Genomic DNA, 16593 nt, shown 5'->3' with positions numbered 1-16593 from the left:
GGGAGTGTCAGAGACAGTGCGATTGGCACAGGACAGAGCAGAGTTTAGGGCTGTTGTACATAGGGTCGCTATGAGTCGCAAGCGACTCAACGGCACATAACAACAACACTAACATATTTATATATACATACATATATACATATATAGAGAGAGTGTTCCAGATACTATATAACTTTTTAAAACATAATCATTTTTAAAAATCCTAGGCAATAGACGTATATGAGTTGCCCTTTATAAAGAGATTCAGTGATTCATTTGTTGCCATGTGTTTAGAATACAAAGGCATTTGGATTCTTAGATCAGACTGAGAAGTTGCAGTAATGTTTTTCGTTTTTCTTGGGGAGGCGGGGGGTGGGCGGGTGGTCTGCTTTTCATTCCAGGTGAAACTGAGCTTTTGATTATGCTGCTTATAGATACGAATCTAATAATACAGTCTTAAGATTGGCTTAAATACTGGGTAATATCTGTGCCTTCGTTGGTGGACATAGTAATTTGACACTATTTGAAGTTTTTCTAAAACCTGGCAAATTGTATAGTTTACTGATATAAATTATCCATGCTAACTAAAACATCAAATTACTTTTACTAGAATTATTTAACTTAGCATGGCAACTCTTCACCTGCCTTTTAATCAGAAGTTCTACATTGCAATAAATTGAGTTTGATTAAAAACAAAACAAAACAAAAACCAGAAAAACTATTCATGATAGCTTGGTGGAAAAGAGTGGTAGAGAAAAATCTGCCTAAATAGGAATTCATAATTTGGGGTGGAGTAGCTAATGAAACATTTTATTAGTGATGAGAAAGTTGGGAAATCTTTGGCCTAGTTTAATAACTTCATTTTATAGAAAAGGAAACTTGCATCCAAGAAGATTCAGTGACTTACCCAAAGCTTTCATTTCTCCATGGAGACACAGCTAAAACCAGAATCCTTGTCTCCTGACTCCAAGTCCAGTGCTCTTGTGAATGACACTGTATGACTTGAACCTGAGCAGCCTCTTTAGGTTATAGTGAGTACAAGGGAGAGCACATCTGCCCCAGCTGACCCATCTAAAACTGATGTACATATCTAGTGACTTGGTCTTTAATAAACTTATTTTAAAGTTTTAATTTTGGAAAAAAATTAATAACCTTGGCAAGTTACAAACTCTACAGTATTTTTAGTAAAAGATAAGTGATTGGAGGAAGGGGAAGGGAGAACAGTTTTGTATATGTTTCCCCAACTGTGTAGTTGTTATGTTGAATCAGAACCAAATCATAGCTGACTCGCCAGTAGGTTTTCAGAGACAGTAAATTGTCTACGGAGAGATTTCTTATCTTTATCCCTTGGAGCATCTGGTGGATTTGAAGCAGGTGCCTTTGAATTGGCAGTGCAACTGTTTGCTACTAAGCTACCTACCATAGCTGACCTTCAAGTGAGTTTTCACAGGCAGTAAATCACAGAGGAGGAGATTGGCCATCCTTCTCCCAAGGAGCAGCTGTGCTATTACACAATACAGCTTCTTATCACTAGGCCACCAGAATGCCTTTCCATCTGTGTATTAAGGTACTGTCGAGTCAAAACCTTGCCTTTAGCTCTAATGCTGAAAGATAAGTCACATGGTATTTTGTTGCTGTAGGGTTTTTGTGTTGAAAAGCACCAATGACACCACCACATCCCCATTTATTATGTGCTCCTTCGGATACATTTTCAAAATTATTACTTGGATTTTGTTGAGTATGGTCACCAAAATGTACTTGTAAGAAAAAATTCTTTCAAGATGACCTTTGCCTAAATTAATGCTTTGCACCATCTCTTCCAGTAATATAACTGTTGTGTCATTTGACTATTACAAATGTAAAGCATGCACAATCTTCCAAGTAGCTTCCCAAAATTTTATTATTTAGAAATATGAAGTACTAAGAAAGTTACTACCAATGATAAGAATTTTTTCTGAAAGAGGAATAGATTAGGAATAATGTGAAAGTTATTGAGAACTTTACATGACATTCTTGGAATAACTAGACCGGAATGCACACGTTACTTCTGGTCTCTTAAATAAATTTTAGTAATATATTGATGGGGTTCTTTTGGTCATAAAGCTAAAAAACTTGATGCTATCCACTTTAGGGGCACAGGGGTGGGAGAATGTATAAAGAAAAAAACATGTAGCACTTAAAGGATAATTCACTCGATCAAGACAAAAATATTTTAACCACAAATATTACTTAACCTACAGATGATTTAAAAAGAATAGTTTAAAAAAAAAAAAGAATAGTTTTTGCTTCCAATTCTTGTAGTTGTTGCTGCCTAAGAGACAACAGTATAAAATCTTATCCCAGCCCCCTGTGTTCTTTAAAAGCACAGATACATTGAGGAATTTAAAACCTGGGGGCAGGGGGTCCTCCTCTTAAGTTTTTTTACCCAGGCACACACATCATTGAGCAGGCTTGTGATTATAGAGCCATCTGCAGGAAAATTATCAAGTTGCAGCATAGTTAATGATTCTCTCACCATGTTATTTCAGTTGGTAAATGAAAAGTGACAAACTGCAGTTCATATGGGGAAAGAAACAGACCGCCAGGAGATGCAAGAATTATTAGGCCGAGGGGACATTCTCCAGCCTCCCACTCCTCCCCACTTTTCAGAGAAAACTGCTTTGTCATAGTGAGTTTCTGATCAAAAGGAACGTGCAATTTGCTTCAGGTTTTACATATTCTCCGTAATTACATTCTATCCCATTTGAAGCAGAGTCTAATGATTTCCTTTTAGAAGCTTTTTAGGATCTGTCAGGATCTGTTCATGGTGAAGTCAAAGGAATACTATTTATTTACCTTACAAAGAGTTAGTTTTTATTTTGGGGTGGGTTTTTTTTTCCATCTTGCAGGAGGTATGGCTGTTTTTAGACAGCCTCATTATAATTATATGCTTGTCAAAAGGGAATTGAGTAACTCATATTGAGGGGAAGCACTGAAAACTTAGGTTAGCGGAGATTTTGGTAAAGAGACGGAAGTCAGATATTCCATGTTTGAAACAGATGATCTGACTGAACTTCAGCAGGTGTTTCCACTCTTCACTTAGCAGTGTATGTTTGTGTGCATTAATGCCTCTCATTTCCAACCAATATCCAAATAAATTGTCTGCCAGTAATCAGACCAAACTTAAGTATCATCAGATTTTAATAAATCTGATTATTGGTCTGGATAAGATTTAGGTGTTCACAATTAAGACATAATTGGAACAGTTAACCTGTAAATGTTTATTCATTAGTAGAAATCACACACAATGAAGTCTTTGAATTTTAAGATTTTCACTTAGCAGATAGGCAGCAACTGAAAGCCCGTTTATTGGTGACTTAGTATCAGGAAAGTGAGAAAAATATAGCTGATTTAGAAGATACACTGTGTATTGGACCAAAACTGCTAATTTTTTTCATTCTTGCAATTCTGTCCTTTTTTAAAAAAAGAATTTTACACTGGTTTACCTACAAAGTTTGTATACATTACCCCTCACACAAGAACCCACTATGTCCCCAACTCCCCCCTCCACCCATCAAACCATGTGACCCCATGATTGCACCTGCCCCAGCCACCCATACCAACCCCTCTGCCCCCCCCCTTAGATCCTCATACACGTTTTACTAGTTATCTGTTTCTTACAGTCGTCTTACACAGTGTGTCCTTATGGGACTGAGTTCTCTTATCATCATACTTTCCAGTCACTCCCAAGTTGGGTAGTCATTTACAAAATCATTGCTCCTGCGTGCTTTGTAGTATTCCATCATGTTACTGCACCGTGATTTCTCAATCCATTCGATTGTGGTTGGACATTTAGGCCGTTTCTGTGTTCCTGCAATGGTGAATAACACTGCTATGAACATTGGTGTATGAGTCTCCATTTTTACCTCAGTTCTCATTTTCTCGCGGTATATTCCAAGCAGTGTAATAGCTGGGTCATATGGAATTTCTGTGTCAGCTTTCTGAGGAAACGCCAAACTGCCTTCCAGAGTATTTGTACCATTTTACAATCCTACCAATGCCACTATTTTTATTTTTTTTTGTAGATATAATATGCATTGAATGCTAATAGATTGATGTGAAAATGATGCATTGCTTTGGTGGAATTTTATATTCTTCTTGGCTGTAAAAATGATAGGTAGTAAAATATGAAGGTATTAGATAAAGATCAGAATACTAGTTTTCTGAACACTTGGGTATGACCTTATTTTTGAAGCAGTACATATTAGGAAAATCTGCAATATAATATTTATACTATATGGGCATTTTGGTAACTGAGTTGGGGTTTGGTTAGTTCAGGCTCACTAAAATAGTTTTGAGACAGGATTCACTCACATCTCGATGTATGCCAAATAAGGAAGAGAAGGTAAAGGATCTTTTGCTTTGAATCTGCCCACTTTCGACGTCTTTCACTTTTCATTGTACATCTATCCTCACGATCACTACTGTGCAGCTAGTAATTTATTAGTTGTTTAATGATTTCCGTGTTCAGGTTAAGAACAAAAGTTTAGAGAAATGAGAGTTCATTTATGAAATTATTCACATGTAAACTTTGATTTTATCTTTCTTTATTCACTATAAAAGCTGTTTTCAAAAATTGGTTCATTTAGAAATAATGTTGGAACTTTTCATGAGGAGAGGCTTTTAGATTTACTTTCCCAAAGTAAATCCCCTTGAGACACTAGAATATTGCCTGTTCAGTTTACCGGGTGTGTGTGTGTGTGTGTGTGTACAGTAAGATTAACTATTTACTGGCCTTAATTAATTAATTCAAGATGTGAAAGCCATTAAAATACATTTTCTCTGGAAAACTCAAAATTTTAAAATGTTTTTTGAAACATTCTTCTTTAGGGTAAAAGAAAAACAGGTATGACTGTCCAGTAATCCAAAAAGCAGGGATAAAGAGGAGCTAATAAAAAAGATAAATCAGTTTCCTAATCAATAGAAAAATAAGGAAAGTGGAAGGAAAATTTTGCATGGGAGTTTGGAATTTTAACTGAAGTTGTCAGATAGCCCCTACCTTCCACTTTCAAAAGGTAGACTTTTTAAAAACAAATTCCTTAACATTCAATAAAAAGTAAATTTCTTAGGCAGAGAATATTGTAGATTTTTCTTACATAATTTAAGTCTGTGCTTGTTATCTTTTGAACGGCAATAAGCTTCATATTGTGAACATTTGACGGAGTGGAAAACATTTTAAAATCAGTGAATTGCTATATGTAGAATCATCAGTTTGCTAATAAAAGACAGCATGGCTCCAAGAGATATTTTTCTCAAGGTTCTTGATATTTTTCTCAAGGTTCTTGGACACTTTCATTAATCATTTTGTCAGTGCCTATACTAGTACTCATTTTACTATTAAACTTGGTGATTTTTACGTATCTAGTTAACCTAGACAGTGTAAATATTAAGTCTGATCATGAATCTTAGAATAACACCTAAGTGATTACGTAGAATTGTGGATGGAAACAATTGAGAATATAAAGTGCAAGACCATTCAGAGCTCATGTGCAGGCTGCTCATATGCCTGAAATCAGGTTTTAAAAATTGGCCCTGACTCCAGCTGACTCATTTTGTCAGACTGAGTCACAGGATTAACCCTTGACATGTTGGTTGGGGGTGGGAAAAAAAGCAAAGATTAAACAACTGCATTGACTAGAGCAGCACTTGATCCATCTATATGCATTTTTTCCCCTGTAATATGATTCTGCTGAGGAACAATATTGTGTTGCAGCTGTTGCATAGATTAATTTAGTTGCTGGGGAGGTGTGTTTTTTTTTTTTAAAAAAAAAAAAAAAACACCATATTTTTGAACAAGAGAAAAAACATTCTCATGGAATTAAATTTGTGATTGTGGAAAGCAAATACATGTCTGCATCAGCCAATTTTAGTTTCTTTCAAGGAATGCACACTTCAAAAATAGAGTATTTTGGAGTGGCAGTGTTAAGACAACCTAACATAGCATACAAATAGAGTCTAGGTATATTTTATTCAGATTAACAGTGACGAATCATGATGCTAACAGCTGTTAAAGAATTGTTTAATGAGTATCATTTGGGTCCTTAATTTAAATATATCATATAAATATATATATTGCTATTTAAGGTTTCTGTATCCTTAATTTAAGCCATCACAGTAGTGTTTTGTTTGTGTATTTATACTTATTTTGAGGTTTGATGGGGGAGGACTTAGTACACAAATGAGTAAATTTTATATCTGTTTTTGAGAAAGATGAGGAGGAAAAGCTTTTAATTCATTATTCAGCTTTGCTTGGACTCTGTTATTCTTCATGTTCTAATTTAATAGCAGATTTTATTCAGCTGTTTAGTAGCCTCATTTGATAATGAGGAAAAGAAGGTTAATTTACTGTATGACTTTAAATTTTTTTCTTCCTGAAGGATATTTGTCCTCTTCAAAATATTATCTAATTTCCTTTAAAATACAGAATTGATAAAATGTTTAAATGTCATTGCATTTTAATACCCTTGGATGCATAATTAGATCTACATTGTGACATGTTTATAAGAGAACATACTACTCTATCTTTTCTGTCAAGCATCAGAGTAATCTTCTTAACTATTAAGGTGACTTTCCTTGTGACCAGTATTAAAAAGTTTCCCTAGGTCGGAGCAGTGATTTCCAGGAAAATGTTGACGTACCATCCAATCTGTGGAGCTTCTCTTCCTCCCATTGCTCTACAATTTCAAGTCATAAATAAGCTTTTCTATATACTTTTTATCATTAATAGAACAAAAAAATGTTACTTTAAATGGTTTGTTTCTTCCTCTTTTTAAAAAAAAAAAGGAGTAACTGTTCTGTCACTATAGAGAAAGACTAGACTAAAATTTACTTGAATGGTCTTAGGCATTGCATTGTTAATTGTAAATCAAAGCTTTTTTCACAGTTCTCTTAAGCATTGAAATGGGTCTTTGTGGTCTCTCAGGAGGGAGGAAGTTTCAAACCACTCTGCAGACTGGCGTTTTAATAGTCTGCTGTACAGTGATGTTCTTTTGCAGCTGCCGCTTAGCCTTTTCTATATCTGGAGAGTGAGGGAAGGTTTTATTGTAGTCCCGATACCATCAACTTTTAAAACATTGTGGAGTTAGCCAACTTTGTTGTCTGATTTGGTTTAATTAGTTATAATTTTATCAATATGTTTAAGAATGGATGTTTTTTGTGGTTTTGGTTGGGGTTTTTTTGGTTTGTTTTGGTTGGGTTTTTTGGTCCCTATAAGGGGACCTATAAAGGATTGCTGCTTCATGAAAGGTGTCTTTAAAAAGAAAGATGTACCGTTTTTTTGTTAGCTTATGAGCTCCCCTGTGACTTAACAGACTCCTCCTCTTAGACTCTCCAAGGCATAAGAAGAGATAGTACAAAGAGGTTTTTGATAAGAGTAAATGAGAGAAAAGAGTTGCTAGTCTGTGTTTTGGGGGGCAGGGTGGTATGTGGGTTATTTGATTTTATTTCGTTAGGGGAACGGTAGGTAGAATCCATGCTAGCCTACCAGAATACCCATTGGAAAAATTTTAAGTAGCGAAAATAGTGTGAGAAATTAGCAGAGGGTAAAACTTTTTGATATCTTAGTGTAATTCTTTTAAAAAAAAAAAAAACACCCAAACTGAAATATACTCCAACCTTGATGATTTTTCCTTTCTGAAACATTTGAGCATATGTAAAATTGTAAATGTCTAAAGTATTCTTTAAGGACGATACTGAACTTAAAGGAAAGACTTCTAAGACATCTTATTTCGTTTACCAGCTAGTATACACATTTTGTCTGTTTATACACTAGGCTTTCATACTTTACAGAAAATAAAACAAAATCTTTTTTGTTTTTTTCTATTTAATTATTGTTTTCTATTTAATTAAGAATTGCTTAATATTAGATGTTCTAGAAAACCTTTTCTTGGTGAGGATTTCAAGGAGTTTTATTACTAAAAATCTACATTATTAAATGTTTGCATTTTTAAAATGTGATGTTTTTAAAACTTAGAGAACAGAACTTTTTGGTATATTCCTTTCAAATTAAAATTATGTATATAACTTTAAAAAGTTAGATTTGTTCTAGCTAGTTAAGAGGTACTTACATGATGGGTCCACCTTCTCAGGAAGTGATTTTGTACAAGGCTTAACTGTCTAGATCCTTCTTGTTACACATGATTCAGTGTTTCCAATTCCTGATTCCTTGATCATGTGTTTATCAAAGTTGAAAGCAACTTTAGACCATGCCAGATGGTAATGCAGGAAGCTAGGTTTCGCTTGCCACAAATGCTCTAATTTAATTAAAAATACAAAGAGATTAGCAGAAGATCTGTTCTTTTGCCTTCCCTTATAATTCAACTCTGTCTCCCTTTCCCTTTTTCTCTTTCTGCCTTTCCTTCTCCCTCTCCTCCCTGTCCTCTCTCTGCTTCTCTCCCTCTCCTTCCATCCTCCTTTCGTCTCTTTCTCTCCTATGTCTCTGCTTTCAGTCTCAATCTTTCTGCGTCTTGCTTTCCTTTCTGTCTCCTTCTATGTCTTCTCTTCTATTACTCTATGACAAAATTAGTAATTTTGGGGAATATTCATCTTCAGGATACTTACGCTTATTTCCTAATTAAGCATTTATAAGTGAGTTGTATTTAAAGAAATAAACCAACCCCATAGTTTGTCTTACTGGTATCCTCCAACCGTGTTAAGACTAAACAGAAATTGGAAGACACTACTTTACAGCATAAACCCTCCCTCTGTGCTCTGTGAGTTGGTTCAGTCCTATTTTGCATAAGTTCCTTTTGAGTAGATCCATGTGTGGATGCATAGTAGTGCTGAAGACTTACTCTCTGCTTGTGTGAATGTATGTCTTTGAGAGAAGCTGTGTGTATTAGCTGCAGACTGTAACATTTTCAAAATCAACATGTATTGTGCTTATCCTGTCCCTGGAATGGGCAGCAATTCCTTGATGTATTACTATAATGGAAAAACGGTAAGCCTTTTTTCTTTGTTCATGTAGCTTCTAACTTGCTTGTTTAACAGAGAGCTGTGTAGATGGCTTTTTACTAAAATCTAGGGGAGTTTTATTCTTTGTGGCAATTCACTTAGATTGTAATTTTTTTTAAACTAGTGTCAGTAAAGTTTTTTCTTTGATACAGTTTGCCTCTTGTTTGTTTTTTAGCTATTTTTAAAATAGTATAAGAAAGAAACTGAATTTGCGTATTTATTTTTCATCTGTTCTCTCTGAGCAGTGAGCTTAAAAGTACAATTTATTTTAATGTCATTTCTTATAAAGTTATAATCCACATGAAAAATATATATACATATATATATTGAGAATTACTTAAGGCTTTGTAGATAGAAAGGAAAGATGAAAGTCATCTTGGATATTTATAAAACTAACAAGTACAAATCTCTGGGAATGATTAGGGAAGCAGTCCGCTAGTGAGAACCGTATTTCCTGTTTGGCGTTTCAGGTCCAGAGCCTGGCTTTGCTAAGATTACCATCTGTTTCCAATCAAGCTAGAATTTTGACCCTTTACAGATTCATAAAATAAATCACTGTTTTTCAAAGAATGCATCTATATATTTTCCAGAGAACGTGTTCCTGGGCAATTTATATAGCACCTGGTTAGGTGTTTTCAAATAATATTTTTCTAAGTGTTTCTACAAAAATATTGAAGTCTGAGAATGTATGCATGCTAAGAAGAAAGTAAGCTTCCCTGTAAGATTTGATAGGAGTTCTCTTTGTGAGATGCTTTATACACATCATAAAAATGTGTTCTACTAATGAATAACAGCCTTGACTCTATGCCAAAAATGTAGAATTTTCCTCAACTGTTCAAAGCCATTTTCCCTTTAGGTAGCTTATTAAGTTCAGTTTTTCCTTAGGTAGCATTAGTGATTGTGTTTTTTAGCCAGAAATGGTGGCATTTTAATAGTAATGTTTTTATTGCAAAGAAAATTCAGTTATGTTCTTCTAAAAGTAGGTATATAAATCAGTTATGTTTGTCCTTTTTGTCACTTCTTATTTATCACTTGAAAATGTTTCAGAGTAGCCTCTGGCTACAACCAGGGCTGTGAGAACTAATAAAAACACTTTCATCTTCTAGCTGCTTTGGTGAGGCCTCTTTAGACCAGTGTGTGCTATAAACTTTTCAGTAAGCTCTCTTAATGATGATAAGCAGATCAAATATCTTTAAACTCATTTAAAAGTATATGTTCAGGCTGCAAAGCGTGAATGGTAGACTTAGGTGAGTATAGAAGAGAACTATTTGATCTCCCTAACTTCTTTGCCAGCTGTTTTTCAAATGTGCGATTTTTTGTGTGAAAAAGTCTCTTTGAGATGATCTGTGAGCGTGTGTGTATGCGTGCACACCTATGAGTTCAGTACAATTAATAATGCAAGACCCCTGAAGCAGAGAGAACTATGACTCAAATAAGGTTTACATTTTATTCTTTCACCAGCTCAGATCACTCTATTACAGCATTTTTCTTTGTTCTACATTACTGGGTAGGGGACAGCTTTGATCATAGTAAGTATTTCCAGGCTTACGGTAGATGGCATGGCTGGTGTAGTGGAGAGGTGTAGCCTGAAAATTGATAGTCTGCATGACATAGGTCAGAAGTGACTTTTAAGTTTTAAAAAATGTATAAAGAGATGATATGTTGTCTCTGTATTCAAAATCATCAGGCCTTAGTTTTATATATAATTGTGTTTTGACCTGTCTCTTGGATTTTTTTAAATTATTACTATTATTTAGTAACTCTCCAGTAAGAAAATGTTATGTTGTGTTAGGTTATCCACCAGTGCGTAAACATTTCATTGCAGAATATGGTGGGAAATGTTTGCCAAGCAATGCTTTTTAGTAAACACTTGCATGTTTATTAATAGTTTGGGGCTGTAAGTCAAACATACTACTTCTCTTGAGTCATGGCATTTGTTCATGGTTCTCAGAGTAAACAGACTAAATCCAAGCTCACTGTTTTTAATCTTATTTTCTCAATTTTCTTTAAGAGAATAGTGCCAGATAGTATTTGGAAATGCTGATAAATTCTCCCTGCTTTTCTTTTTCCACATCTCATTGTAGATATCAGTAGGGAGGATGAAAAAAAAAAAAAAAAAGTGCAGGCCTATTAAGTAGATTCTTACCTCTTGCTTAAGGTTTTGATTTTTTTTTTCTCTTAAGTTTTCAAGTTGACTGCATATATTTAATACCATTTGGAGCCTTTTAATAATATAAATGAACAGGCTCTAGAAGAACATGGATCAGAGAAAATAATACTTAATTTTTTACCTAAGATTTTGTGTCCAGGATTTTACTGTGAGAACCATTACAGATTCAGGCATGTAAGTACAGAAAAAGCAAAAAAACTCCTGTATTTCCCTCTGTTTGAAAAGAGGAATAGTTAATGTTCAGGATCTTGTGTCATTTTTGTGTATTTTTAGTCTATACCATACTGTAGAATAGTATTAATAAGTGTTTATAACAAATAAGGAACTTAAACTGATTTGAATGCTACACTATTTTCAGATTAAAAATAAAATTGTTCTTTATTAAGAATAAAATCTGTTTCTGCAATTCCTGATCCTTAAAAAAAAAAACAACAAAAAAACGGCATTCTTTTTCTCACGGATAAAAACTGTCTCCTATATGATACAGGCAGAAAGTCTTAGAGGTAAAGTAGAGTCTGTGGAAGGAAAGGGTTCCTGTTTACTGCACCCTGAGGGTTCTGTGTTTCTAGATTGCCTCTCAACTGACCATCCTCAGGTGTTGTTTTTTAGTCATTGAACTGAAGAAAATACACTGTTTCAAGAATAAAAATTGCCACAAGCACAGACATGCTGCTCTCTTAATTGTATCACTTAATAATGTATTCTTTTGAGAGACTTTACAGAAGTAAAAAATAAAAGCTAGAAACAGATTTCAAACATTGAGCTGCCTTGGATGAAATCAGAGAAAGAAGAAACCGGAATTAAGGGATTGGGAGGGCTGCTGGGTGTCAGAGCCAGTGCTGAGGACTTTAGGTAATAGCTGTACTTTAATTATCACAGCAGCCCTGTTGTTTAGATGTTACCAGCCTTGTTTGATAAATAAAGAAGATGCAGTTCAGGAGCGTAAGTAATTTGCTCAAGCTCCACCCAAATAATAAAAGTTTAGGGCAGATTTTGAACTCAGATCTAAACCCCAACAAGCAAGTTTTCTCCATCATCCAAGGATCAGTAAACCAGTACTTACAAAGAGCCAACTTTCATTCATCATTACTACCATTTGTACTATTCTAGGAAAAGAAAAGAACTGGGAGAAACCCTAGAATATTCTTACAAATTCCATCTTGTGCATATAATAACATTAACACTCTTATAAATATTGATAAAGTCAGTGAAGTAAATTTATATCTGTTTTGTTCTTATTTTTGGTGGGGTTTTTTGTTTGTTTTTTTCTTCAGAAGATGAAGTGTTTAAAACCTCCCAAAGTATATATTAAAACTAGGGAAATTAGACTTAACAGCTCTGGCCTTCTGTCACAGACATTGTGCTCACAGTTGTTTAAATATGATTCGGAAATCTGCCTGTGCACATAATTTGTTTTTCCGTGAAACTAGAATGGCAGGTGACTAAAACTGAATTGGAAATACTTCTGAGATGTGTATTTCAGATAAATATTTTTTGTTCATAAAAGCACAGAAATCAATGTAAAAGTATGTTGAGCTGTATTTCTGTTCTGTTGGAGATTTATTTTTAGTTACCATGACAAAGGATAGCACAATTAATTCAAATTTTCAGGCTATCTGTAGACCCACTAGAGTGAAATGTAACATTGTTATGCTCAAGGGAACATGATGTCATTTTGAGAACTCTCTGAAGAGAGAGAAAGCATTCAATGACAAGGCTTTCCACATTAATTACTCTGTTGTTAGGGTGGGTTTCCCTCCCTCTTTTCCAAAACTATCTTGTCTATAGTGTAAGTACAAAACTATGATACTGTTGTGTATGAAGAGGTCCCTGTGTAGTTCAACCAGTCAGCACATTTGGCTGCTAACCAAAAATTGAGAAGTTTCCAGTCATCCGAGATGCACCTAGCAAGAAAGGCCTGGCTGTCTACTTCTGAAAAATCAGCCTGTAAAACCCTGTAGAGAACAGTTTGCTCAGACACACAAAGGCTCTCCATGCATCAGGGTTAACTTGAGGGCTACTATTGTTTTTATTTTTGGTAATGTATATGTGCCCCAAAAGTGGCACACTTAATATAATTATCTTTTCTTGGGTCAAATGAATGCAAATATCAATGAGTTAAAGCCATTTCCTCTTCTAGGAGTTTAAGTGGTCACTGGTCAGCTTTATAAACTTTGGAGTGATTCTTATGTCCATTATTTTTAGTTCATGCACATGCTGATGGAAGATTATCAAGTGCTGTATTCCTGACTCTGAATTCTAAAAAATATAACTAAGAAGTAACAGTAACTGATATATTCAGAAAATAAACTAGCACACAAGTTTTCTTAACCAGTCTTTTAGGAAATTGATAGTTTATTACGGGGGTGGGACAGGACACAGTTTAATAAAAATGAGAGAAATTAGTGGAGAAAGCCAGTAAAATATGCCCAATGTTGTTTATTTATGATTAATAAAAATGTGTCTTACCTAAGAACTTTCTCACAATTTAAAATAGTATTCATTAAGCTTTCATATAAAATGGAATAAAATATTTTTAAAATACTAGTATTTGCTTACGCTTGTTATACATGCAGAGGAGCTGCTGTGTATCAAAAACTAGAATTCTCTTTTACATTTACTGCTATAAATTTTTCTTTAATCCTAAACATGTTTCTGGAAATTCTTCTGTGCAGATATCTGTCCTTTAATTAGGAAATTGTTGTAAATATATGTAAATAGCTACTTAACCCTTTTACTAATTTCTGTAAAAAAATTCTAAGGGGGGAAATCTTGGCTTTTAGTCACAGTCCTTGCTGCAGGGATTTGTCTTACGCCTCATTATTGTAGAGTTTGTGGTGCTTTAGTACTAGAACTGCCTAAAAATACCATTGCAGGCCTAAAATTCTTGTTAAAGACTCAAGTAATAGATTGTATTTTATATATTACTACAACACTTTTGTAATGAAGATACTTACCAAATCTTTTACTTAACTACTCTTAGGTATTGGGACATTACTAAATTAGATTGCTATTTAACATTCATTTTTTTTAAATGCCATGACCTCTTTTGGGGTTATGCTGTTTTTAATTTTGGAGAAGGAACAAGCAAAGTGGAAAGGACTTATATTGCAACTTAGACTAATTTTTTTTCCTTATCTTAGTCTGTAAGACCAGTATTTGTAAAACAGGATCAGAAAAATATCTAAAAAATTACTTTTTGAAATTGTCTTTTACTTTTTTAAATGCTTCCCTAGCACTTTTTTTTCTATAATTATATTTTATTAATTTTCATAAACATTTACAGAGATTTTGGGTTTCCATTCATTCATTGTTGCACTATCCCTAGCACTTTTAATTGAGTGTGTATGATTACTAAAGCAGAAACTTCTATTACTGTTCTTTTAACAGCCTCTTTACAAGAGACCCACAAAATTCAAAATAGAATGTTTATCTACATTGCTGTGTGCAGAACTTATATGAGTTACACAGCAGTGCTTTAAATACTTACATACTAATATACCATTTCTTAGTTTTTGGGTGCTGACTGAAGCTTCAGTCTACATACTTTATAAATTAGTAGATCCAAGACTTAATTTTAGTGTTTTGTTAATAGAGAATTTAATTTACATTTGTCTTTTCTTAACACATTTGTTCCTTCATGTTTTGGGTACTCTGCTAGATACTGGGAAAAGTTTATTATAAAACATCAGATAAATTAAGTGGTTGTTTCTGAATATATTGTCTTTTCATTTTAAAACTATCCTGGTAGAGTATAACAATTTTTTGTGGGCTTGGTTTTGTGGTGTTTGTTTCTTTCATAATCAAAGAACAGTCCTTTAATGTTCTGTATACATATACCATAGCAAAACCAGGAAAATGGGTAAAGCTCTTGTTGCTAATAAGTTGCAGGCGACTCAATGGCCCATAACAACAACAAAACAGTTTTGTTACAGAGATGAAGATAATGCTCATGATTAGCTTAGACCTTTCCTTTATTGGCTTTCCATGCTTGCATGTATTAAAATATTTCATGATACTGAACATAGTGGGACTTAAAACTGCTCTTCAAATCATCTTAAGAACTAATGGGAGCCTAAGCATAATGAAAATTTAGTTTGTCAGAGTGTATTTGGGAAGAAATGAATATAAACTCCTCTATCTTTCCTCATTTCAAACTAGGTGAAATTGTGCAAAACTTGAGTGATCTGGATTTTCTTAAGCCTTAAAAGTTTACGAGAATACCAGATTTATTCCAAATAATTTTTTACATCTTGTACTTCTGGCTTAGGTAGAGTTATCTAGGTCTGCATTTTCCAGTACAGTAACTGCTGGTTGCATAAGACTATTGAAATGAAAATATTTAAACACCAACTCCTCTGTCATACCATCCCCATTTCATGTGTTGAGTAGTCACATCAGATGAGTGTCCTCCGTATTGCACACACAGGACATTTCTGTCCCAGAACAACTGGACAGCTCTATTCTAAAGCATTCCTCTCAATTTCTGTGGATGGTTGTCTTCAAGATCTATAGCTATTCTCAAATAGCTCAAGACATTTCTATGTTCATTCCCTCATGATTTGGGAAAGTTATCTCAAAGACAAGAGACCTGTTTTAAAAGCATAGGGAGATTCTGGGCTTTCACTCCTTCATTGCCGCACCATTCTCTCCACCCTCCTCCCCAGTTTGTTCTTCTTCCCCGCCATCTGAATGTCTGTTTTAATTCTCCAATTGCCGCAGTGCTTGTCAAAGTCAGTTCTGATTAATCTCCTTTGTCGGTGTGTCCTTTGCCATTCCCTATCACTCCTCCCTGAGAGAGACTTCACCCTGATTCATAAGGAAAAGGGGATGGAGAATCCCTGTGAATGTTCATTGAAACTAATAAAATTTAGTTTAAAAAAAAAAAGGCATAGAGAGAGGGATTGTCAACTTCAACTATCACAAATGTAACCCCAAAAAGTGGGGCAGGGGAGATAATTTTCAAGTAAAGCTTCTACTTTATATCTTTTCTCAATAATTATTATAAGATCACTATGCTTCCCTGTCTCACAGGAATATTTAGTACTAATTCCAGGAAGGATGTGTTGGAATCAGGAGCTCATGCACAGCTACCAGGCTCTAGAGCTAAAGGAAAATGTCCTCCTAGGCTCTGGAGTTCTCCACATGACTGAACTAAATCATCCAAGCAGGAAAGAAAGGAATCTGTCTTTGCCAAATTGACTCCAATTGGTTGTGTGAACTAACACATTCCACAGATAATTGTGTAATTACTCTGAAGAATAAGTGTGAATGTTTGTTCCTGAAGTATTCTCTCCTCCTTAAAGAAGAAATTTTGGGTTGGGCAGGATGAGGACATGCAGGATATTAATGTGAGTTTGTTCATGTCAGTGAAACTGAACAGTAAAAAAGAGTGTGTCCGCTTGGTTGATCTTCAGTTACACACTTTCAAGTTGGAATAGACCTTATGGTTC

At 34.5% G+C, this 16593-nt stretch overlaps 1 protein-coding gene across 6 annotated transcripts in view; it reads left to right on the top strand.

Moving 5' to 3' along the window:
* TCF12 (transcription factor 12) overlaps positions 1 to 16593 on the top strand; it is a 452598-nt gene that overhangs the window by 370120 nt on the left and 65885 nt on the right. The window contains exon 1 of one of the 6 annotated variants that reach the window (XM_006894512.1): positions 8823 to 8956. The exons of the other annotated variants lie outside the window; for them this stretch is intronic. Coding sequence (XP_006894574.1) covers positions 8888 to 8956 — 69 coding nt within the window. The 5' untranslated portion in view covers positions 8823 to 8887. Of the gene's footprint in view, positions 1 to 8822; positions 8957 to 16593 lie in introns of those variants that run through there. 6 annotated transcript variants of the gene reach the window in all.

Source organism: Elephantulus edwardii, unplaced genomic scaffold, assembly GCF_000299155.1.
Source record: "Elephantulus edwardii isolate Elephantulus edwardi_28Jun2011 unplaced genomic scaffold, EleEdw1.0 scaffold00145, whole genome shotgun sequence".
NCBI lineage: Eukaryota > Metazoa > Chordata > Mammalia > Macroscelidea > Macroscelididae > Elephantulus > Elephantulus edwardii.
This window is presented reverse-complemented; position numbering and strand designations above follow the sequence as displayed.